The sequence below is a fragment of the Panicum virgatum genome, chromosome 3K (genome assembly GCF_016808335.1).
Source record: "Panicum virgatum strain AP13 chromosome 3K, P.virgatum_v5, whole genome shotgun sequence".
In the NCBI taxonomy this organism is placed as follows: domain Eukaryota; kingdom Viridiplantae; phylum Streptophyta; class Magnoliopsida; order Poales; family Poaceae; genus Panicum; species Panicum virgatum.
The window spans coordinates 3,614,668-3,639,668 of record NC_053138.1 but is presented as its reverse complement, the minus strand read 5'-3'; the positions used below and the strand labels follow the sequence as shown (position 1 = coordinate 3,639,668).

Genomic DNA, 25,001 nt, shown 5'->3' with positions numbered 1-25,001 from the left:
CCTCCGTCGCCTCCTCCGCCTAGATCGGCTCCCGCCCTCCGCGGATCTCTTCTTTCTCTGCCGCCCCCTGTATTTCGTTTGGATCCAATGTTAGACCGATCCCGAGATCTTTCCCCGGGCGGTGGATCTTGTCTCGTTGTGATGCATGAGGCTCCTGCGGTGTAATCCAACCCCTATTTTGATGGCAAGGGAACTAGAGATGTTTCTTGGCAATTGGGATGGTAATGTGAGAAATCTTTGCTTGTTGCCTTGTTCAGTTGCTGTATCTGTTCGTGTGCTGGGATTGCTTAGGATCTGATCCAGCTTCTGTGCGCCGATCTGTGTGGTTTCTCCTTGCTACTGACCTGACGCCGACTGAAAGTAATTCCATCAGGTTGATCTCATGCTTCATTTTCGACGAATGATCTGTGAACTGTGATCCAATACCTGAAGTTGGTTTCTATGCATTTACTGTCTTCTAGATATCTACCATTGTACCAGTGCTCATCCTCGCTCTCGCTGAACGCATATAGTTGAATAAACTCTGTATTGTTAAACCAAAACTGGATGGGAAATGAGCGTTGAGATCAACTGTGCTTTCAGCATTTCGGTTATCTTCAGTTATTCGGAACTTCATATTTTGCATTTTTGCTTCAACTTAGGATAACATTTTTCTGGAGGAATGGTGCGACGCCAGTTATGAGTTTTCCTTTGCCAGTACAATGGAAATACTGTTTCTCCTTCGTCTCAGTGTTCTCAACATAACTTTTCTGTTCTTTTCAAAAAAAAAAACTTTTCTGTTCGTAATGTCAAACTAGACTCTGATTTGGGGCACAAGAGCTCTGCTGCTTGAGAAAAAAGGTTGAGACAACAATTGGTTCAATTCCACCAAAATACAGCAGTTCAATTCCATTGCAAGAGGAAGAGATCAAGTCTTTTTAGCATCTCCACTATATAAAAACCCGTACCATACATACAGCATGTTGCATCAAAAGTGGCATTTATCTGCCTGACTACCAATATATGATCGAGGAACACTTCAGGAGGCTACTGCCTGAGTGCCTGACATCGATGATCAGTCAGCACATTCACATCCTATTCCTTGATAGCTGCTGTAGTTGTGCTCGTTTAGGAGCTGTGGCATACAGATGTTCACAAGTTTACGACACTACACGGATGCCTGCGACTGATGGGATTTTCTCTCGGAGCTTCTGACTTAGCGCCACTCTAACAGTCTTCACACCTGCAGCGCTGCCTGTGAGCCGGACTTTCACAATGGGGCCAATGATATTGACGAGCTCGAGCTCGCCACCTCCTGTGCCAGCAAGGTATGGTCTGATTTCAGCTAGTACCTGAAATTTAGTTTAATGGAGACAACAATACTTTTTAGCTATCCCTCTTTAACATTTTTATATCTTAAGAAGGTGAAAAAGGTAATAAATCATTCAATGGTGTATATAGTCTAGAGTGGTGCCAGAAGGAGACGTGGTATAAAGTATAATGTTGCAAACAGTTATTGGCACGATGGTAATAGAGAAATGTCACTTAATAATAAAGATACGATGTTTCATCAATTCAGAGTTTCAGGCACACTCCTCTTTCCTACTTTACACAGTAGAACATATGAATTTCGGTATTTCATATCTGATATTAATATAAGCTGGACCTGGAGTATTATTAGAGAAGGAAAAGTATTGCTTCATGGTAAAGGACATTTTTCTCATAAGATACAAAGTTCAACAAAAACAACATTATTTCAGTGTATAGAAAGGCTGCAAATCCAAAACAATGCCAATGCTTGAACGGTGTTGCAACCATTGTTCCTAAACTGTTACTTAGCACTACCTTGCACAAATGATGGTTGATCCGGTAACAATCAGATATATTTGTTCATACGAGTCTCTAGTTTCAGAACATATTTATATTTCAGTTTTTACATGTGCGAGGTTGCTAGTGCTGCAACATTACCATATTATAGACTAAATTTGTAAGATGGATCCATATGTTCATATTGTTTAGAAATAGGCTGAGCATAAAATTTCAGTACAAACATCCCTTTAAGAAAATATTCAGTGCCAAGCAGTTCTAGACCTATCGACCATATACAAATGCAATCACCTGCTGGTTTAAGCGATCACTGCTATTCCTGCAAATCATCTAACTAGTGTACATCATTCAGGAATAAGAAACAATACACAAAATAGTGGACAAATACCTTCTGCACATTTGCTTCATTTAGTTTAAGCCCCATCTCCCTGTCCGAAACACGTTCGACTGCACTGATATCTGGTATGTTCTCCATTAAGCGTCTCTGAATGCCCATCTTCATTGTCGTCACTGAGCTTGGACACGATCCACATGCTCCTTGAAGCTTTAGCCTTACCACATTCCCATCAATCTCATGCAAGGCGACGTCGCCTCCATCTGCTATTAGATAAGGGCGCACTTTATCCAGGACTGACTCGACATTTCCAACGGTTAATGGTAATTGAACCACTGTATGCAGGTCGGCGACAGCTCGAACAACTGCAACAAACAAAACAACAGCTGGTGAAGGTTGACCTCTTAAAAGGCAGAGTTCTGAATTGTTCAGATTATTCAGAGGAACCGACTCAATTAGATTCGCCGCAGAATTTCATCGAAATCGCTTGCTCGATATAGATGCAACGGAAGCATGTAACTATGGATCTTATCGTTTTGAGTCTCCAAAATGTTAGAAGCGACGGCGAATAAAACGATGAAAAATAGAAAGATCAAACCGCAGAAAGACACGAAGATTTAACGTGGAAAACCCCTCCAATGCGAAGGGTAAAAACCACTGGCGCCAGCTAGCAAGAACTTCACTATATCGGGTGTTTGTGTACAACGCCTAGCGGCGGCTTACAAGAGGAATAATAGGATTGATATTCTCCGGTGAAGCCTATGGGTTAGATATATAGGAGAGTCACGTGGTCTCCTCAACTTCTACTAGCAATGTGGGATTAAAAGTTTGCACCACATGGGCCTTAATGGGCCAAGCCCAAATTCCAACACTCTCCCATCAGAATTTGGATCACAATATAACATACTCCACCTTGAGACAAATTCCTTCTTGTAGCATATCAAAATCATCACCTGAACACAACAAAGAACAGAACTTCTGGCGCCAAATAGCCTCTTGGGCTAAACTGTCAAACCAACTAAGCTTGAGCAAAGCTCAAACTTAGCTACAGGAACTGGTTTAGTCATCATATCAGCTGGATTATCATGAGTACTGATCTTGCATACCTTCAATTTACCTTGTGAAATAACATCACGAACATAATGGTACTTGACATCAATATGCTTTGTCCTTTCATGAAACATCTGATCTTTAGTGAGGCAAATAGCACTTTGACTGTCACAGAATAGATCAATGCAAGAACCAACTCCACACAGCTCAGTAAACAAACCTTTCAGCCAAACTGCCTCCTTGCACGCTTCAGCAATAGCCATATATTCTGCTTCTGTGGTAGACATAGCAACAACAGGCTGCAAAGTAGCCTTCCAACTCACAGCACAACTGCTAACAGTGAACACATAACCTGTGAGTGACCTGCGCCTATCCAAATCAGCAGCATAATCTGAATCCACATAACCAATGAGTCCCTGATCAGTTCTCCCAAACTTCAAACAAGAATCTGCTGTTCCTCTGAGGTACCTGAAAATCCACTGAACTGCCTTCCAGTGTTCTTTACCAGGATTAGACATGTATCTGCTAACCAAACTCATAGCATATGATAAATCTGGGCGAGAGCAAACCATGGCATACATCAAAGAACCAACAGCACTAGAATATGGGACTTTTGACATGTATTCAACATCCTCCTCAGAACTAGGGCACTGAGCAGCTGAAAATTTAAAGTGAGGTGCAATAGGAGTACTAACTGGCTTTGAATCATGCATATTGAAACGCTGAAGAACCTTGTTAATGTAATTATGCTGACTAAGAAATAATAAACCAGATTTTCTGTCTCTAGTAATCTCCATACCTAGAATTTTCTTAGCAACACCAAGATCCTTCATATCAAATTCACTACTCAACAATTTCTTTACTGTAGTGATTTCTTTTCTGCTCTTGGCAGCAATAAGCATGTCATCAACATATAACAGCAAGTATATAGGTGATTCCTCAACAATCTTAATGTAAACACAGCTATCATATTCAGATCTTTTAAAACCATGTAACAACATAAATGAATCAAACCTCTTATACCACTGACGAGGAGACTGTTTCAAACCATACAAGGATTTCTTTAATTTGCAAACATAATTCTCTTTGCTTGGCACTATGAATCCTTCTGGCTGATCCATGTAAATTTCCTCCTCAAGCTCTCCATGTAAAAATGCAGTCTTCACATCTAACTGCTCAAGCTCAAGATCATGCATAGCAACAATACTAAAGAAAGTCCGAATTGAGCTATGCTTCACAACTGGAGAGAACACATCATTATAGTCAACACCAGGAATCTGACTGAAACCTTTTGCAACTAACCTTGCCTTAAATCTTGGAGGCTCACTAGAAGACAAACCCTCCTTTCTCTTGAAGACCCATTTGCAGCGAACAGTCTTCTTTTTCTCAGGCAAGCTTACAATCTCCCATGTGCCATTCTTCTCAAGAGACTGCATCTCCTCATGCATAGCTGAGATCCACTTCTCCTTATCAACTGAATCAATGGCTTCAGAATATGTTGCTGGCTCACTAGCATCCTCCACCTGTTCAGCACAACTCAAAGCATAATAAGTCAGATTACACTCCTCAATTAAACGGTTTGGAGGTCCACAACTCCTCTTTGATCTGCGAAGAGCAATAGGTAAATCTACATCCTCCTCATGCTGCAAATCAGACTGTGAAACTGGAGGTGAGTGCTGAACAGTATCAGGAACACTATCTGAAACATCATTACCAACAACTTCATTTTCCTGGTCATCCATAAGCTCCACCTGCACACTAATTTGTGACTGCAATTTCTCAACTAAAGCATCATCTGTGGACAAACTGTCAGTAAACATCACAGATTCATTGAAAACAACACTTCTGCTCATAAAAGTCTTTCTAGTTTCAGGATTCCACAATTTATATCCTTTGACTCCCGAACCATAACCAAGAAACAGACATTTAATAGCTCTAGGCTCTAATTTTCCATTATCAACATGAGCATAAGCAGTGCAGCCAAAAACTCTCAAGTGTGAATAATCTGCAGGTGTACCAGACCATACCTCAATAGGAGTCTTCTTGTTGAGTGGAATAGAAGGCGATCTGTTGATCAAATAACATGCTGTATTAGCAGCCTCAGCCCAAAAACGCTTGTTCATATGGGCATTGGACAGCATGCAACGAGCCTTCGAGATGATAGTCCTGTTCATACGCTCGGCCACACCATTCTGCTGAGGAGTGTATGGTATGGTGTGATGCCTAACAATGCCTTCTTTTCTGCAATAATCATCAAAAGCATCCGAACAGAACTCTCCACCATTATCAGTTCGAAGCATCTTGACCTTCTTCTCAGTTTGCCTTTCTATCATAACTTTCCATTCTATAAAAGCAGCAAAAGTATCATCTTTGCTTTTCAGAAAATAAGGCCAGACTCTTCTAGAGTAATCATCAATAATGGTAAGCATATAACGAGCACCACCATATGAAGGCTTACGTGAAGGACCCCACAAATCAGCATGAACATAATCAAGTGTACCTTTTGTGGTATGAACAGAGGTATTGAATTTGACCCTCTTATGCTTACCAAATACACAATGCTCACAGAACTTCTTGCCACTCAGAATGCAGCCATCCAGTAGGTTTCTCTTCATCAATTCTGCCATACCGAGTTCACTCATGTGTCCAAGACGCATATGCCAAAGGTCAGTCTTACTAGGTTCAGCATTAGCAACATTAGCAGCAGAAACAGAACCATGCAAAGTACAACCTCTGAGAACATATAAATTTGAAGGATTGAGATCACCCAGCAAACATACAAGAGAACCTTTAGATACCTTCACAACTCCACCTGAACCGGTGTATTTGAGTCCTTCTTTATCAAGTGTGCTCAACGAGATCAGATTTCTTTTCATCCCTGGTATGTGCCTTACATTCTTCAGTATGCGAATCATGCCATCATGGGTCTTGATCTGAACAGAGCCAATGCCAATAATCTCACACGGGTTATCATCTCCCATGCGCACAAAATCACCGTTCTGCAAAGACTCATAGGAACTGAACCAATCTCTATTAGTGCAGATATGAAAAGAACATGCAGAATCAAGAATCCACTCATCATGACCAGCAACACAACCAGCAAAGACAACCAAACAATCTGACTCAGAGTTTTCACCAGCAGAAGCAACACTAGCCTTACCATCAGATTTATTTTTCTTCTTCTCCTTATTCTGCAATTTCCAGCAATCCTCAATCATATGAGATTTCTTCTTGCAATACTTACAGAATTTCTTCTTGGGACCTTTGGACTGGGAGCGGCCTCTACCGTCATTGCTCTTGCCACGATCGTTGTTATCACTTGAGGATCTTTGCTCTGATCTGCCTCTGACATGCAAAGCGTCGCCCCTAGAGGACGAGCCATCTGTCTGCACCATGCCTTTCATCTTCTCCTTAGACTGGAGTGCCTCACAAACTTCCGCAAGGGTTAGTTCATCACGGCTTAATAGTATGGTGTCACGGAAACTTGCATAAGAACTTGGCAAAGAGCATAATAAAAGAAGACCTAAGTCCTCATCTTCATACTTAACCTCCATCGACCCTAGGTCAGCAACGATCTCCTTGAAGACAGATAGGTGACCCATCACCGAATCACCCTCCTGCATCTTAAGCGTGTACAGCTTCAACTTCATATGCAATTTACTGGTAAGATCCTTCGACATGCAGATCGATTCCAGTTTTAGCCACAATTCTGCAGCAGTCTTTTCCTGCAGCACTTCTTGTAGAATATCATTAGATAGATGAAGCTGAATAAGAGAAAGAGCCTTACGGTCCTTGCGCTTCTCCTCATCGGTCCACTCATCCTTCTTTTTCTTCCCGAATTTTTCCAGCGGCTCATCAAGATCATTGGTTTGCGCCAGAATAGCTCTCATCTTGACTTGCCACAGCGAGAACCTTATCTTGTAGTCCAACATCGGTAGATCATACTTCATCGACGCCATCACGAAACCCAAACTTGAAACCTCGGCTCTGGTACCACTTGTTAGAAGCGACGGCGAATAAAACGATGAAAAATAGAAAGATCAAACCGCAGAAAGACACGAAGATTTAACGTGGAAAACCCCTCCAATGCGAAGGGTAAAAACCACTGGCGCCAGCCAGCAAGAACTTCACTATATCGGGTGTTTGTGTACAACGCCTAGCGGCGGCTTACAAGAGGAATAATAGGATTGATATTCTCCGGTGAAGCCTATGGGTTAGATATATAGGAGAGTCACGTGGTCTCCTCAACTTCTACTAGCAATGTGGGATTAAAAGTTTGCACCACATGGGCCTTAATGGGCCAAGCCCAAATTCCAACACTCTCCCATCAGAATTTGGATCACAATATAACACAAAACCACATTATGAGCCATCCGAAACAATGTAACTATATTCACCAAAATCAAGTAAAAATTTCTCGTCCCTGTTACAGCTATGCGAGCGTGTTCAGGGAACATCTGCTAGAAAGCTTTACAATTGGCAAATACAACGCCATTGAGAGGGGGGCCCTCACCTTGGTGACGCCGGCCAATGGACGTGGTGGCGACCAATCTTGGCGGAGAGCTCCCACGCGACCACGACGCGACCCCCACCTTCAGAACGGAGGATCTCAATTAGCATTGTCACATTCCCAAAGAAAATATGGGGAAATACAAGGAAGAAGATGCCTTGGCCAACCATGAACGAGCAGGTGGATGACGAGGAGGAGGTGGACGGCCCAAACTGCGCCACGACCGCCGCCGCCGCCGCCGACGTCGCCATCTCCGGCGGCCCGACTGGAACCTGCCCCTCACGCCTGAGGGCGAGTATTCCAATCGGTTGGCGTGGAGGGTCGAGAGTCGAGACGCTCTCGCCCACCGCCCGCCACCGATGTTCCTTGGTGGTGGCTGGCGGGGTGATTTGTATCATGCTTCATTTGTGTGCTCGCCGGCTTTCTCTCTCGGACACGGCCCGACTCGCCCGGGCGTCCATTTCGCTGGCTTCCTGCCAATTTCGCGCGGTGCTGATTATGGGAGCTACGGGCGTGGCTAAGCGATAATCCCACTGAGGCACTGTCCATCATTTGAGAAGAGCATGGATTAGATAGGTGTGTGTGCATGCATGTTAGCAGCTAAAAAAAATATAGTGTGCGCATGCAAAAAAGACAATGATGATATCGGCCACATGCATGTAAATTTTTTACTAAAAAATATAACTATTAAATCATAAAATTAAATTTAGATTGCATCATTATCTTTCTTATTATAAGATTTTCAAAATAAGACCACACTTGCATATATTTACACGTTATTTATTTAATACTAAATAATTAATTTAGCAACCAAAACAAATATTTTAACAACACGAACAAAATTATTTTCTATGAAAAAAGTAAGTTAACACACAAATAATAATATACTATGAATAAAATATTAAACATGATAATATTTGAATACGAAACAAACATGGTTGATATGAACTATAAAAATGATAAATTACAAGTTCAAATAAAGAAATTTGGTGTATAATTAATAAAAATAAAAATTACCTTACAGATAATGAGGGAAACAAAAAATATTAAAAAAAGAAGAGAAAAAAGACATCAACTATTAATATCTTTTTAGCACTCATGCACATAGTTTTAAAATATATTAAATAAAGATATATGAATTAAAAATTTAAAATATATGAATATTATATATAATTTTTTTTTTTAAAAATAAGTGGGAAAACTTGAGTTGCTAAGTTTTCTAAATACGAAAATATGAATTTTTCTAAATAAGAAGATAATATGAATATTACATTAATCACATGTAATCTAAATAGAATTCCAAGCTGAACTAAAATCCTTTTGGTCAGAACCATACTTTCATGCTTGGAGTTGTTGAGTTCCATGAAATTTTGCTATGAAATGATCTCATAATCAATAAGATCTTATAAAAGTATTGGGGTATTTTGTTGAGCAAAGAAAAGAAGAGACTTTGTATGAGCAAAGTGACAAACTATATATTATAGCGAAACACGAGTCGTCAAGTACTCAAGTATTTAGCACAAACAAAGTCATCAAAACGCAAAAGTGTGATGTTATTCAAAAACTAATGCGAATAGGTTTGGCAGGCATATAAGAAACTTGGAAATTTAACCGGCCACTGGACAGTATCTGAAAGTCAACGGTCCACGGATCCCATGGCAGGATCAGAGACCGTCCAAACCGCCGAGGGAAAAGAAAACAACAACCATCTCCAGGAATCCACGGGCAGCAGCTGGGGGCTGGGTGAGTCTTGCCGTCTCGGGCCAACCCGAACCCCAAGGCTCGCGACCGCGACACTCTCCCTGTCTCCTCCGCCTCCCTCCTCAGATCTCGCCGCCGGCGGACATGCTCCCCTCCTCCAGCGCCGCCCGCGGCCGTGGCCTCGGACGCCCGCTCCTGCTCTGCCTCGCCATCGCCCTCGCGTCCCTGCTCGCCCCCGCCTCCGCCTCCGAGTCCGACCACAAGGTACGCGCCCGTCTTCTCCTTGTTGCACCGGATCCAAGTCTACGCGCCGCGCTTGGGTTGGATCGCCCGAGTTCCCCCGGATCTAGGCCGCGTCTCCGGTCGGATCTCTGCGCTGCTGGGTTCGCGGCGGCGGCGGTTCTCTCCCGGGGTGGTTTTAGTGCGCGGTTTGGTTGTTCAGACTCTTCAGATGGAGCGGATGTGAGAAGAGAGTTGTCAGTGTTCGACGCATGCGGCCCGGTTGGCACGGATTTCCGAGTTAGGACTTAGGAGGTTTGCTTGAGAAAGTAAGGATCGACGTGGGAGTGCAGGCAAATGGGCGTGCTAGGACTTCGGCACGATAGCTTAGTGGCTCATGGGTTTTGGATTTCAGTTGATGGTTACTACTATGGTCACATTTGGTCTGAGTTCCAATGCTTAGAAACATATATAACTTACTGTCAGTACTCAGTAAGGAGTAGTCTTTTACATTTGGGTTTAGCAACGTCATTATGATTTATGTGCCCCGTCACCGATAATTCACCAATATTGTGTTATGTGCTGTCCTGAAGCTATGGATTCGTTTGGCCGGAATTCTATACTATTATTGTTCACTCCGCTTTTATCTATGTTCTATCAGAACGTCACGGACTACTATGTTCACTCAGGTTTAATTTTGTTCACATTAAGCTAATATTGAGGTAGCTTGTGCTTCATATCGGAAACTGAAAAAACTTCCTGGTAACTGTCCGTTTGGACTCAGTTTATAAAAAAAATATGTTATATATCACACTGGTGGCAACATCCAGCACATTTTTTATGTTTCAGTGCAAATGTTGCCAACATCAGTGCATGTTATGTAGAAGGTGCAGAAAAACATCATCTATGTGCCACCAGCAAATTACTAAGTCTCTGAAACATGATAATGCTGCACCGGTGTAACAGTTAATACTATGGCATTGTCATTGATAGCTTAAATACTGTCAGAAGCACAGTCTTTTTCCAACACTTTGATTGAAAAATTATATACAATTTTATTTAATTATTTATCCTGCAAAAGTTGGTACTTCCGGGTGTTTCTGTTTGCATCACTGCATATGTAGGACATCATAAATTCACAATGCTGTTTGTATCATCTAGCTTTTAATTTTGGTTTTCGAATGAGTGCTGGAACCAACTAACTTCGATGCAATATGAAGTTTGGAAAATTTTATGCTTGCCCTTGATTTCTTTTATTTGAAAAAAATAATACTATCTAGTTACATGCAATCTAGAATTTGGACATTTTAAACAGCTCAAAATTTGCAGTTCAAATGTTGCAGTTACTGCTGTCATTGTTGAGTGCTTAGGATACGTGAAGAACTTTTTTCTGAAACCTAGCAAGTCTGAATCCCATGGCTTCTTTGTATAAATCTGGATAGAATTACATCCATCGATCCCTGAGAAATAAGTCACTACAGAAACTTAAAGCGGAAATCATCCATAGCATCTGACGGATTTGCTTTATGTAGCTTGAATGTTGTTTTCCTTGAATAAATTATGCTTCCTGCATACTGTACAAATATGGTCTAAACTCAAAAGTTCTCATCATTTTCTTATGCTTCTTTGATGCAGTACAAAGCGGAGGAGCCAGTTAAGCTCTGGGTGAATAAAGTTGGTCCTTACAACAATCCTCAAGAAACTTACAATTATTACAGTCTTCCATTTTGTCAACCATCTGAGAACCCCATACATAAATGGGGTGGTCTTGGAGAGGTCCTCGGTGGAAATGAGCTGATTGATAGCCAGCTTGAGATGAAGTTCTTAAGTATGCTGTTATTGTTATCACTTCATCCTTGTCTTTGTTTACTATTTACTTATTTAGTACAAAGTCCATCTATTATAATATTATGTCCTTTTCCTCTAGGTGTACCCTTTCTGTGTGTCTGATTGTATAAATTCTACTTTTGGTCTAGGAAATGAGGAGAAGGGTTTCATTTGTACACTTGAGCTAGATTCTAAAAAGGTTCAGCAGTTTGCTGATGCCATTGAGAACTCATATTGGTTTGAATTTTTCATAGGTATGTGGATCCACTTTTGATTCTGTACTGTTATGATGATTTGGGATTTGCTTCTTATTGCTGACACTGATGCTTTTCATCTTTGTCGGTATCAATTATTTTTGGTTGCTTGCTGCCACACTCTCCTAAGACGATCTGCCTCTTTGGGGTAGGTTCTTCTCAACTAGTATTCCAATTCTGCAGTTTTTTGTGTCTACTTCTTTTGTCTGACATGATAGTTGTCATCTGTTTTGAACAGGTTTTGTTGGGGAGACTGACAAGAACAGTGAAAACAAGCATTATCTATACACACACAAGAACATCCTTGTTAAGTACAATGAGAACAGGGTATGCTATTATCTTTGATCCAGAACATTAACACATTAATTTCATAATTTGAACACAACTAAATAATCTGATCTGATTTTTGCTTTAGATAATTCATGTAAATCTCACCCAAGAGTCTCCTAAGCTTCTTGAAGCTGGTAAAAAATTGGATATGACATATTCAGTGAAGTGGATAGCAACAGATGTGTCATTTGCACGTCGTTTCGAAGTGTACCTGGACTATCCTTTCTTTGAACACCAGGTAATACTTTATCTGTACACTGGCAGCAATTTTCTATTCAATCTATCAATTCCAACCATAGGGAGCTTTGTCTTTCCTCTTAACTAACTATAAGTTTCTAAGTTCTGTTCATATTACTCTTTCAGATTCATTGGTTCTCCATCTTCAACTCTTTTATGATGGTTATTTTCCTAACTGGTTTGGTTTCGATGATATTGATGCGGACTTTGAGAAATGATTATGCCAAATATGCTCGTGAAGACGATGATCTGGAGTCCCTGGTGAGCATCTGAATTCTGGTGCACATGCTGTTTAACTGTATAGTCGACAGCTAGAGAAATTTCTTTCACTAGCTTTTGCCCACTTCCCAACTCAAATGATTGCTCAAGTCATGACATTACCTTGGTAGGAGAGAGATGTTAACGAGGAATCAGGATGGAAGCTTGTCCATGGTGATGTATTTCGGCCTCCCCAAAGTTTGATGTTTCTTTCTGCACTTGTTGGAATTGGCACCCAGCTAGCAGCTCTTATCTTACTTGTGATTGTGTTGGCCATCGTTGGCATGTTATACATTGGGTATGCTCAACATACACTGCCCTTACCCTTCTCCTTGCATGCAGAACATATAGCTTGAAATATCTGAGAGTAGCCAAAAATCCATCTCCATTGGGAGAAGAACATGTCTCTCTAACTTCAATTGTATGGTGTTTGTCAGGCGAGGTGCTATCATCACAACGTTCATTGTGTGCTATGCTCTTACATCGTTCATTTCTGGATATGTTAGTGGAGGTCTTTACTCGAGGAATGGTGGTATGGTTCTGCCAATTTTCTATTTGTTATACTGTTTGTTTGCACATTTCAACTTTCTTTGCAGTATCTGTTCACAACCTATTCCTTCATGCCGTTCTTCTCTCTTTTAAAAGGACTTTACTCACCTCAATCTATGGCTTATCAAATGCACTTCTTGAATCCATGACAGGCAAAAACTGGATTAAGGCTATGGTCCTTACAGCATCCCTCTTTCCGTTCCTGTGTTTTTCAATTGGCTTTGCACTGAACACAATTGCTATCTTCTACCGCTCATTAGCAGCAATACCATTCGGCACGATGGTTGTCATGTTTGTACTTTGGGCTTTCATCTCCTTTCCCTTGGTGCTTTTGGGGACCGTTGTTGGTAGGAACTGGAGTGGTGCTCCTAACAACCCCTGCCGTGTAAAGACTATTCCACGGCCTATTCCTGAGAAGAAGTGGTACCTTACACCTTCTGTCATCTCGTTGATGGGTGGGCTGCTTCCTTTTGGCAGCATTTTCATTGAGATGTACTTTGTGTTCACATCATTCTGGAACTACAAGGTAAACAATGAAATGCTGATTAATATTTTTGTACTCGTCGATATTCTCGTTTTACCATTATACGATCTTAATACTGTAAGGGTGTGCATGATTGATTATTTTTTAAAATGTTTGCTGCTGATTATAAATGATGTCCTTGCTTCGTACTGGATTTTGTGCACGAGCTTGTCTGAATCCATATTTGCAAATTTTATTTCAACGAGTGTGAAACTGTTGCAATTTTCGGCAGGTGTATTATGTCTATGGTTTCATGTTGCTGGTCTTCGTCATCCTTCTAATAGTCACCATCTGCGTCACAATTGTGGGTACCTATTTCTTGCTGAATGCTGAGAACTATAATTGGCAGTGGACTTCGTTTTTCTCTGCAGCATCAACTGCTTTGTACGTGTACCTATACTCCATCTACTACTACCATGTGAAGACAAAGATGTCAGGCTTCTTCCAGACAAGTTTCTACTTTGGCTACACATTGATGTTCTGCCTTGGTCTAGGCATTCTTTGTGGTAAGTTCTCTTTTTTAACTGAAGATTGTGCCTTTGCAATATGTGGGACTGTTTTCAGTTTTGACATCTCTTGCTTTCTTCTTTTGTGATTCAGGTGCTATTGGGTATGTAGGGTCAACCCTGTTTGTAAGGAGAATCTACAGAAATATCAAATGTGATTAAATTCCTGCTACTCACTAGCAGCAGAGAGATCATATGTATTGTCAGTGCGGAAGCAAGGCCTCAAAATGGATTAATGGTAGATACTGAATAGGTTTTTGAAACTACAGAGGACATGCTCCCTTTGTTCACTATTATACGCATTTTTTGCTTGCCTGCTTATTCCTGTGGAATCATCGTCATAATGTATACCTATGTAGTTGAGGATTAGCCTAAAGCACCGGTTTTTATTCTTTTTCTTTTTGTATTTTTGTTTGGTAGAATGTAATCAGTGAATGTTCATGCGGCGCGAGCACAATTGTCGGGAATTTTTTCCCTCCTATGCTTTATGCATCATACCATCCCGTTCAAAGTTAAAGTTGAGGAGTGCTTACCGCCTGAGCAGTCTGAACTTGTATTCCACTCGTTAGGTTTTGGAAAATGCCTTTGCGACCATCATCACTCCCTACTAAGTGGTATGGTGTTTGACACCCATCTGGTCATATGCTGCTAACATCGGGAACGTTGTGATTTCGCGGTCTGTTTGTTTCAGTATTGTCTGGCGGCAATCCAGCACGGTACATCCAAGTTCGTCTAGTTTGATGACTAGCTAAAGTGTGTGCTCGGTTTGTAGTTGTACTAGAAATTGCTTTATTGCAACTTTTCTTTTTGTGGAGTGATTTGAAGAATTTGTGAGAAATGATATATGGCCTCTGCTTGGTTGGAGTTGGAGGTACCAGGCTCTAGCTAGGCGGGCTGGGCGAACAGGCTTGGTGTGGTATCAGGGTTGGGCTGAACAAGTCGAGGAAGGCTTAAGTATCAAAAAAAAAAAAAAGTCGAGGAAGGCTTCATCACATGACATAAGGCCTGACACCCCCAACATTTCGAACCGCGTCCCGCATGCAGCTAACTGATGTGAACGCAGAGATCCCTGTGAAAAAGAAACGATGAAACGTCGGTACACAAGCATACACAATGCGTCGGCGTGTTGTCATCCGGAACAGTTTACCAAGAAATTTGATCAGCCTTAGCTTAGGCAAAATGTCTGACTGTCAATTTATGCATGACAATAGTACGTTGACGTATCCCCATTGTATAGAAGTGACACATTTACAGAAGCATCTTACAGATTTTTTTTTAAAAAAAATCTTTTTTCTCGACCAGATTAACAACACCGTGACGCACGCAGAGGCTTTTTTTCCTTACACTTACAGGTGCACATATATATCTTGTCGAATGTCGATCTTGACGTGCTAATAATATATAATAATCTGTGCATCGTAATGTGAACACAGAGATTCTGATAGGGGAAGCATTTTTCCTAATAGTTAATCATGGTGTATCAGTATCTTTCCAAGCTAGCTATAGATCGAATGGCGATGCATATAGGGTTGGTGAAAAAAAAAAGAGACAAGAGCCAAGGACGGATCATGGACGGACGACTTGTATGGGCTGTGACCTTTTTCTGCGTGAAGCTCACAATTTCTCAGCAAATATTTTGCATGCAGGATTTGGTCCAAACAGGCATATGACTGTCAATTTAATTTGAGCAATTCAATTCTCGATAGATTTCAAACCTAGCTTCTACTCTTTGAAACTTACTCCCTCCATTCCCAATTTATAATTAGTTTGACTTTTTTATCCCAAGTTTGGCCACTCTTATTATTCAAAAATTTATGCAAACATAGTCAAATTTAAATCGTTGTTGGAGAACTTTTATTAAAAAAACAAGCCACAACAAAAGAAGTGATATTTTGCACAAATTTTGAATAAGATGAGTGATCAAACTTAGGGCTTAGAAAAGTCAAACAAACTATAATTTTGAACGGATGGAGTACGTTGATCTCACGTTGATTAGAGACAAAGCAATGCGTGCAGTAGTACGTTGTTTAATATAATTTATATTATATTAGCATATGAAAACACCAGCTTTAATTTAGTTATGTGCAGTAGTAATCCATTTGTAAATTTTGATTTACTAGCTACTTCCTCCATACCCAAAATAATTAATGTTTTGGACAAGCTTTGAGTCAAACCTTGAGAATATAAATCATGAATAACTCTCAAGTTGTTGAGTTTGAAAATATAAAAATTATATGAATAGATTTGTCTTGAAAAATACTTTTATAAAAATATATACATATATCACTTTTTGATAAATATTTTTAGAGAAATTGTAGCAGATCCGCCTAAATTAAACCGGCTTAAGTGCGTTAACTATCATCTTAATGAGTAATAAAGTTACCATGCACTTAAAATGGTGTAATCCGGTAGTCCGTAGGGTAAATCCCGATTAAACTACTGTTCTCCAGGATCACATTTGCACTGAAGTCTCGCACGAAGACGAGCACAGGTGATACAAGCATACAGAGATACTCAAATTAATTTACAACACATGTTTACATAAAAGCTTTAAATACAAACCACAGAGTTCAAATACACAGCGGAAGTTTAAAACCGAGTTCGAAATACAATAAAGTACTACGGACAACGATAAAGGTGGCACTCACATCTTGCCCACGATGTGCTGCCAACTGGCCCGAACTTCATGGAGAAGACGGGACCCACTCGACAGTCCACCTAGGAGGAAGTGGTTGTCCAATCCAGGACGCACAGACCTCCTCGAAGTCAGCAGCGACACAACCTACTCAGGAGGGTTACAACAACCACCCTGAGTATACTAATACTCAGCAAGGCTTATCCGACTATGGGTATACTTAGCCCATTAACTAGACATGCAAAGCTTTTTGGCTCTGGAGTTCTTTTGTTGAAAGGCTGCTAGCAGTGAATCCTTACTTTCAATATTTTAGCCCCATTTAGTATATCAAGTATTAACTAAATTCGCCTAAGTAACTAGAGCACACATGGTGGATCAGGTTATCCTTCAATAAACACAATCAACTGTTTCATTTCATTCTCACTTCCATCCTTTAGTACGATGTGACAAAGAGATCAAGGTTCTCTTATTCGAGAGAGACGGTGAATCGATCCGATTTAACCTTACAAGGTGGACCTAACTCACATGACACGTGAAAACCCCGTCGGGCCGCACACGTCAACTGTTCCCTTCGTCACCCCGACGTCTGAATCACGCCTGCCAAAACTCGGGTGAAGGGCCCCTCACGGCGAATTCCCGGAGAACCCGGAGGCGACATACATTCCAACACCCGCCATCATCCCACTCCCAGAATAGCAGGTCGCGATTCAAAGTATCGTTGCAATTCAAGTAATTAGCTTACCGATTTCGACTACCTCCTACTCCCGGCATGTGGTCAGTACTGTTCAAGCCTCGATCAATGTGCCAATAACGGTACGGTCCTCAACCGACACAGACGGAGACTTACTTTCCATTCATTCCAAATCCTTACTTCAACTTGTCTCCGTCCGGTCTCCACTTTTCTTTCTTTCCGGGTTTATACTCGAGAACTTTAACAAGTAGCATAGCCCTATCTCTCGCGAGTGACCGGATATCACTCGACTGCTATCGCATTCCTACTTAGCAAAGCATTTCTAACGCCGCCTACAAGCTAGTAGAAACTCACAGGTACCTATAGAAATATGCAAACTAGGGTTTCATACAATTCCTATAGACGTAAATGCACAATTACATAGATAAACATGGAATACTAAAAGTAAAGGTTATGCTCCGGGGCTTGCCTTGCAGATCAGCGGGGTTAGCGACTTCTTCGGAAGTGGGTTCGACTGCGCCCTCCTGCTGCTCTCCCGCTTGCGGCTCCTGGATCGGCTCGGCAATCAGCTCGTAGGCGACTTCGGTTTCAGCATCTACATGAATAAAATATGCCATGCATAAGACTCATGAAAAGATGCAATGCAAAGCAACACACAATGAGAGGCACGGACCAAACTCTAAAAGCATTTACGGAGCAACCTCACCACTATGGTTACGACAGAAATGGTTTAGAACTGATGTGCAGTCTTTGGTTCTAATGCCTTTTAGCCTGAAGTGTTTCCTTCAAAACAACAACTACTAAACTTGCTTCGGAGGATTAACACAACCCTAGAGTAGCATGGATTAAGACAGGAGCTTGTTTTGTTGAGATTACACAAGCATGAAAAATAATTAATTAACCACAATTATAAAAGAAAAGAGCATAGCTAGGGGCAATTTAAAAGCAAAAACCTAACTTGCATATACTCTCTCCGTCCCAGAATACTAGTCACCCTGGAAAATTTCAGACAAATTAGTGGGGAAGTAAAATGACCGTGCAACCCCTGCCGGTTGAGGGAATCCCGCGCGCCCCGCAACCAACCAGCCGAGATACTGCATGGTTGCATGCAGCCGCCGGGAGCTGTATTTTATTTTGGCGCCATCAACTGCACACTTTTAATTAGCGCCATGCGTGTGCATGTGGATCTGTTGCAGCCCGAATTGAAAAACGAGCCGGCTCAATTGTTTCACCAGGCGCCAAAAATTTAATTTTTTTAGCCAAAGTTTCACCCGGCGCCAGAACTGCACGCGTGGCCTATAAATCTAATCCATCCAGCGGCGGCGTGTTCCATTTGGCTTGTTCCATTTCTTTTAGTCACATCGGCATGCATCCTTTTGACATGAACTTGCATCCTTTCGACCTGAACTTTGTTGGTGCCGAGGAAGAAGAAGAATTTATCCCAAATAAATTTCACATCGATATGTACTAGTACTCCTAAATTTCACATCGACATGTACTAGTACTCCTAAATTTCACATCGATACCCATGCCCAGACTAACATTTGAACCTGTTGCATGTGACGTCCATCCAGGAAGCAATGAGCATATCATTTTTGAACAAGATGACCATCATCTACCAGCACATCAAGGTAATTAATCATCAAAACTGTTTAGTTTCCCATGGATCTGTTTTCAACCATTCACCTGAAATAATCTGCTGTTGCAGAATCTGTTTATGGGTTCCAAGATCTGGAGGATGATATCCGGGACTATTGTGTGTATTCTGAACAAATTGATATAGAATTTGATCAAGAAGAATTGCCCGTCTCAGAGGAAGAAGTCCATGAGAACCATCCATATCGGAGAAATAGGATCAAAGATTTAACAGATAGAGAAAGGCAAGACATATACGAAGCTTTGCTTGAGGTAAGCAACAACGGAAAATTAAAAAAGAACAGCACATCTATGTTAGGTCCAAGAAACCAAATAACTCTGTTAGGAAAAGGATAAGTGTGGAACTGTCAGAGGTTGCTAGAATTCCATTACATAAGAGGACCACTATTAGGTCCTTAGCAGAAGATCTGGGTATTAAGAAAAGCACATTGCATAGATGGTTTAGAGAAGGAGAGCTAAGACGGCACTCCAGCTCGCTCAAACCTTTTTTGAAGGAAGCAAACAAGATTGCGAGGTTGAGGTGGTGTCTCTCTATGTTAGACCAGCATACTTTGCCCAATGATCCAAAATTCATTGAAATGGAATATATTATCCATTCAGATGAGAAGTGGTTCAATGCTTCAAAGAAGAGGGAGACATATTACTTGCTACCTGATGAAGAGGACCCACATAGGACAGTGCAAAACAAGAATTCAATTGAGAAGGTTATGCTTTATTCAGTAGTTGCAAAGCCTAGGTTTGATGCATCTGGTAATTGTACTTTCGATGGCAAACTCGGTGTTTGGCCTTTTGTAAGAAAGGTATCATACTTACTTTTGGTTTATTCAAGTCTCATCCATTATTTAAACTAACTTGTATCATGTACTACCTGGAACTAGCAAAAAGGAGAAGTGGCAATAGACCAAGAGGGACACTTGTGACCAAGACCATGAAGGTGGGTAGAGACACTATGAGATCTTATATGATAACTAAATTACTACCAGCTATTAAAGCTAAATGGCCTAAAGAGGATGCAAATAAGACCATATGGATTCAACAAGATAATGCACCGTCGCATGTACCACCCAATGATGAATAGTTTGCTGCTGCAGTTCGTGAAACAGGCCTAGACATACGCATAATGAATCAGCCTCCAAATTCCCCAGATATGAACTACCTAGATCTAGGCTTCTTTGCATCTCTTCAATCAATGACAGATTGGAGGGTATCTAGGAATATTGATGAGCTCATACAGAATGTGCAGTTAGAATTTGATGAACATAGGCCAGAAATTCTTTACAGAGTCTTCCTCACACTAAAAGGATGCATGACTGAAGTAATGAAAGCAAGAGGAGGTAATAAGTACAAGATCCCTCACATGAGCAAGGAAAAGTTGGAGGCACTCGGCATGCTACCAAAAGCATTGAGTTGTGACAGGGAACTGTATGAGAGCTGCATTCAGTTCTTGGCAGCACAATCTTAGCATTATTTTGGTAGTTGCTCAGTTGGAATAAACCATTATGTATTAAGACCATATTGTAATTGCTACTACTCCAGTTCTTAAACAAATAGCCCTGCTGATTACAACACACAATGACCAATTCATGTTGCACACTATAATTTCACTTTATGAAAAAACTAAAACTAATGATCTGACCTCTTTACAACATTGCCATAAAAAGGGATCAAGGTGCAGAGCATGTCAGTTACCAAGACTTTGAGGTCGTGATCATCCTCAGCCTGGGATTGACCCCGAACATCCATGTCATCTTCATCTTTATAAGGATTAACTCCCTCATCGTCTGTCTCAGCATCGGCAATCGACACCTCAGTTATTGACTTAGTACTCCTATTTCTGTTTGTCGTAGACTGCTGATTCTTCTTCTTCTCGACCACAATTGGGGCTGATGCTTCACTGTCTTCCCCCATCACAACCTGGCTGCAATCTTGGAGCAGGCTACTGGAGATAGGATGCAAGCAATTCAGAAGAAGTATGACACAACACACGTCACATAAATCAAAAAGGAGTAAACAAAATGTCTACACGAATTGTACCCCAAAGAACTTTGGTCGACATCAACCTGACGTTGTTCAATCTGTTCCTCGTCAGCAATATTTTGCACCTCTATCTTCGGAACAATCTCGTCGTCGCCGTCGTGCACATAGGACTGCGATGCACACCCTGAACTGCGATGCGCTTGTAGACCCGATCCCACCAAATACCTTGACGACTTCGATCGCAGCCGCGGCCACAGATGCCGCCGCTTTGAACACCAACCCTCGGCCTGTTGCGGCGGCCACCAACCATTGCTAGGGCTTGCTTCCGAGGAAACGGCGCGAGGGGGGAAAACGGCGCGATGGGGCTTGCTTCGGGGCAAACAACGTGAGGGGGAGGGGGAAGGGATAGCAGTACTAGTTGGAAGGGGAAGGGGTCCGACGCAAATCATGGGCCTGAGTAGATGGATTCTCTAATGATTGTGGGCCCATAGCATTGTCCAAAAGGTGGGATGACATGTTTTATGGGACAAAATTTGAATGCCAGGGTGACTAGTATTTTGGGACGGAGAGAGTATAACCTAGCAACAACAATTTACCAGCTTAACGTGATAGCGATAAAGCATGTCATAAAATTTTTCCAAAATTTATTGATGATAGAAAGCATTTATTTTAACCCTAGCAAGTTAAACTAAACACGATTAGATTTGCACAAAAGTGCACAGCACCAGCACCTGGAATTTTTATAGTGGATTACACATACAAAGATTAGGCCACTGCATAAATTTCATGATTTTTAGACAAACAGAACAACCGATACAAAATGAACTATCTTAAGCACAAACTAAATTTTTAGCACGGGCAAAACTGACATTTCACAAGCATGGCTTTTTTTCCTCTAAAGATCTTACCTTTAGAAACCCAACAAAATTTAGTTTAAATTTTTCTATGTTTTTCTATAAATTTTTCAAAGTTTTCAGCCGAAATAAGTAAATGAAATTGAAAAAAAAACAAAACCCAAAATAGGGGGCTGACGACTAGGCCCCACACGTCAGGGAGCCCAGCCCAGCCCCCCTCCCCTGTTTTTTGCCCGCGCCACGGCCGGCGCGGCCAGGCCAACTCGCGGCGGCGCTGCCCTCGCCGGCGGTGGCCGGCCGGCGGCGTGGCTGGGCCGAGCCGCGGCCAGGGCGGCCGGGGGGTGCAGGGCGGACGGCGGCCGAGCAGGGCGCGCGTGGGGCTGCCCAGGGGCACGCACGGCACCGCACCGGGCAGGGGCGGTGGCGGCACACCGCTGTAAGCATCTAGGCCCTCAAGGTATGTTTTGGTGATTAATGACAACCATTATTGTGACTAATGAGTTTGTGCAGCTTAATAGATCATTATCGCTCATTTGGTCATATGTCAAAAGAGAGACCCCTCAATTTCGGTTATTCTAAAAGGCGATCTCGGTTTTCAACTTATATATGTCAAGGCTAAGGATCTTTCTAGTCCTAAGTGTCACAAGGTTGAGAAGGACACTTAGGTTAGTATAGGTTTTATAGTTTTGTAGTGATCGCACTATTAAGAGGGGTTAAGGCTTAGTAACTTGAGCATGGACATGGTCATTTGAAAATGGATGCACACTATGGTCACTCAGGTTTCTAGAAGTTCAAATAAGTGGTTCTCAAACTATATCTCAAGAATATTTGGATTTCATTCAAGACTCAAAACAGAAAAGACAAAATCAGAAAAAGTCTATACACCGGTTTAACCGACGCTCTCAATTTTCCATACGTCGGTTAAACGAAGTCAGCAGAGTCTGGACAAATTCAATACACTGGTTAAACCGACGTGTTTGAATTTAACGTCGGTGCATTGGTCCAGAGTTGGTTTTTCCAGGGAAATTCAAGTTCTATTCACCGGATTAACCGACGCTGTTTGAATCAAGACGTCGGTGCAATTGACCAGTGAGATGGTTTTTTCAGAGGAATTCAAAAGTTGTACTCACCGGTTAAACCGACGATAGGTTTGAGTTAACGTCGGTGCAGTTGTCCAGAGACTTGATTTTTCAGTGGTTCAGTGGACAACTACACTCACCGGTTAAACCGATGCTACGTCGGTTAATCTGCCCCAGTTGTAACGGCTAGTTTTCAGAAGAGGCAGTTTACATTCACCGGTTAAACCGACGATGACAATGGGGGGTACGTCGGATTAACCGGCGCTACGCAGTTTTCTGGCAGCTTTTCTCCAACGGCTCTATTTGTGTGAGCTGCCTATATATACCCCTCCAATGGGTCATTTCGCCCACTCTTGACACCAGGCAACATCCAAACACTCATACCATAGTCAAGAGCCACCTTGAGCTTCATCATTCACATACTTGTGCTTTCAATCAATCAAGAAGCAAGATTAAGGACTTGAGTAGAGAAAAGCTAGTGTGCATCCGTTCTTGGTGATCGGTTCTTGCTCAAGTGAAGGCCTTAGCTTGTTACTCTTGGTGATTGGCATCACCTAGGCGATCTTGGTGATCGGGGTGTTTCTCGCGGAGCTTGCCAAGGATTGTGGGAGCCCGGAGAAGAAGATTGTACGTGGCTTGAGCTCCACCACGCCGGGATGGTGAACGGAGACTCTTAGTGAGCACCCAAGTCTCGGTGACATGGGAGGTGACAAGACTCTTAGTGAGTGTCACAACGTGGACTAGGGGTGTGTGCCAACACATCGACACCACGGGAAAAATCCGGTCGTCTCTTGTCCACTCTCTTTATTCAAGCATTTTCTTTCATGCAATTTACTTATGAGCTTGACTTAGAGATCATAACTTAGCTCTACCTTGCTAGGCTTTACTTTGTTTTTATCTCTTTTAGCTTGTGTAGGTAGCTTAGTTATCCGGTTGGTGAATTGGTGCCCTACTAGTATTGCATAGGTTAAGGTTGCTTTACCTTGCTTTAGAATTTGAAAAAGGCCCAATTCACCCCCCCTCTTGGTCCATCGATCCTTACAATTGGTATCAGAGCCTCGTTGCTCATTTGGATCATTAGGCTTCACCGCCTAGAGCTATGGCCAAGATGGGTGGTTCGCCGCCTCACTTCGAGGGCAAGAACTTTGCCTATTGGAAAGTTCGCATGGCCGCATACCTTGATGCGATTGCCCCCGAAGTGTGGTTGGCCACTAAGACCGGATTCACCGGAACTCCCACCGCCGAGCAATTAAAATGGAATGCAAAGGCTAGAAATGCAATTTTCGAAGCCATTAGTGAGGAAGTCTTTGCTAGAGTAAATGCATGGACTTAGCAAGTGATATATGGAAAGAGCTAATTGAAATTCATGAAGGCTCCACAAAAGTCCGTGAACAAAAATATCACTTGTTTAGAGCTAAATATGATTCTTTTAAAATGCTTGCTCATGAAAATTGCAATGATATGTATTCCCGCTTGAATGTCATTGTCAAGGACATTAATGCTCTTGAAGTTTCCAAAATTGACAGTGGCTCCATCAACCGCAAGATTCTCATGCTCCTTCCGAAGCCCAAGTACAACATTATCAATGCTATGCTTCAAAAAGAGAATCTTGATACAATGGAAGTGGGAGAGCTTGTGGGCGAAATTCGCGCTCATGAAATGAGTATCCTTGGTATGACAGAAGAGCCAACAACAAGCAAATCAATTGCTCTCAAAACCAAGGTCAACAAGCACCGCAAGCTCAAGATGATCAAGCAAGAATCTAGCTCAAGCAATGAAGAAGAAGATCATCATGAAAGCTCATCCGATAATGAAGAAGATGGGGAACTTGCTCTCATGATGAGAAAGTTCACACGCTTGAGCGACAAGATAAAAAAGAAGGGTTACAACTTTGACCCCAAAAGAAGGATGTTCCGGTATAGGGAAGATGTCAAGTACAAAACATGCTACAATTGTGGGGAAAAAGGACACATCTCTCCCGATTGCCCCAAGCCGGACAAGAGAA

The 25,001-nt window shown here is 41.8% G+C and overlaps 2 protein-coding genes across 2 annotated transcripts; one reads left to right on the top strand and one right to left on the bottom strand.

Annotated features, from left to right (window-relative positions):
• Nucleotides 1–853: 853 nt before the first annotated feature.
• On the bottom strand, nt 854–8,160 carry LOC120696854 (nifU-like protein 1, chloroplastic). The gene is made up of 4 exons (XM_039979869.1): nt 7,868–8,160; nt 7,704–7,782; nt 2,195–2,505; nt 854–1,331 (listed from the first exon to the last, which is right to left on the bottom strand). Exons 1-4 carry the CDS (start codon nt 8,096–8,098, stop codon nt 1,140–1,142), a joined length of 813 nt encoding a protein of 270 aa, XP_039835803.1. The 5' UTR covers nt 8,099–8,160; the 3' UTR covers nt 854–1,139.
• Nucleotides 8,161–9,425: 1,265 nt separating this feature from the next.
• On the top strand, nt 9,426–14,621 carry LOC120696853 (transmembrane 9 superfamily member 1-like). Its single transcript, XM_039979868.1, has 12 exons — nt 9,426–9,665; nt 11,256–11,448; nt 11,597–11,701; nt 11,832–11,849; nt 11,940–12,028; nt 12,117–12,269; nt 12,395–12,529; nt 12,658–12,824; nt 12,964–13,058; nt 13,228–13,601; nt 13,831–14,104; nt 14,199–14,621. Exons 1-12 carry the CDS (start codon nt 9,546–9,548, stop codon nt 14,264–14,266), a joined length of 1,791 nt encoding a protein of 596 aa, XP_039835802.1. The 5' UTR covers nt 9,426–9,545; the 3' UTR covers nt 14,267–14,621.
• The last annotated feature ends 10,380 nt before the right edge of the window (nt 14,622–25,001 follow it).

Excerpts from the sequence above, each read along its gene's own strand:
- LOC120696854 (XM_039979869.1), bottom strand. The coding sequence starts at position 8,098 with ATGATACAAATCACCCCGCCAGCCACCACCAAGGAACATCGGTGGCGG. Across the intron at positions 7,783-7,867 it reads CATCCACCTGCTCGTTCATG|GTGGGGGTCGCGTCGTGGTC; the intron begins GTTGGCCAAGGC and ends TCCGTTCTGAAG. Across the intron at positions 1,332-2,194 it reads ATGAAGCAAATGTGCAGAAG|GTACTAGCTGAAATCAGACC; the intron begins GTATTTGTCCAC and ends ACTAAATTTCAG.
- LOC120696853 (XM_039979868.1), top strand. The coding sequence starts at position 9,546 with ATGCTCCCCTCCTCCAGCGCCGCCCGCGGCCGTGGCCTCGGACGCCCG. Across the intron at positions 9,666-11,255 it reads CCTCCGAGTCCGACCACAAG|TACAAAGCGGAGGAGCCAGT; the intron begins GTACGCGCCCGT and ends TCTTTGATGCAG. Across the intron at positions 12,029-12,116 it reads TTAAGTACAATGAGAACAGG|ATAATTCATGTAAATCTCAC; the intron begins GTATGCTATTAT and ends TTTTTGCTTTAG.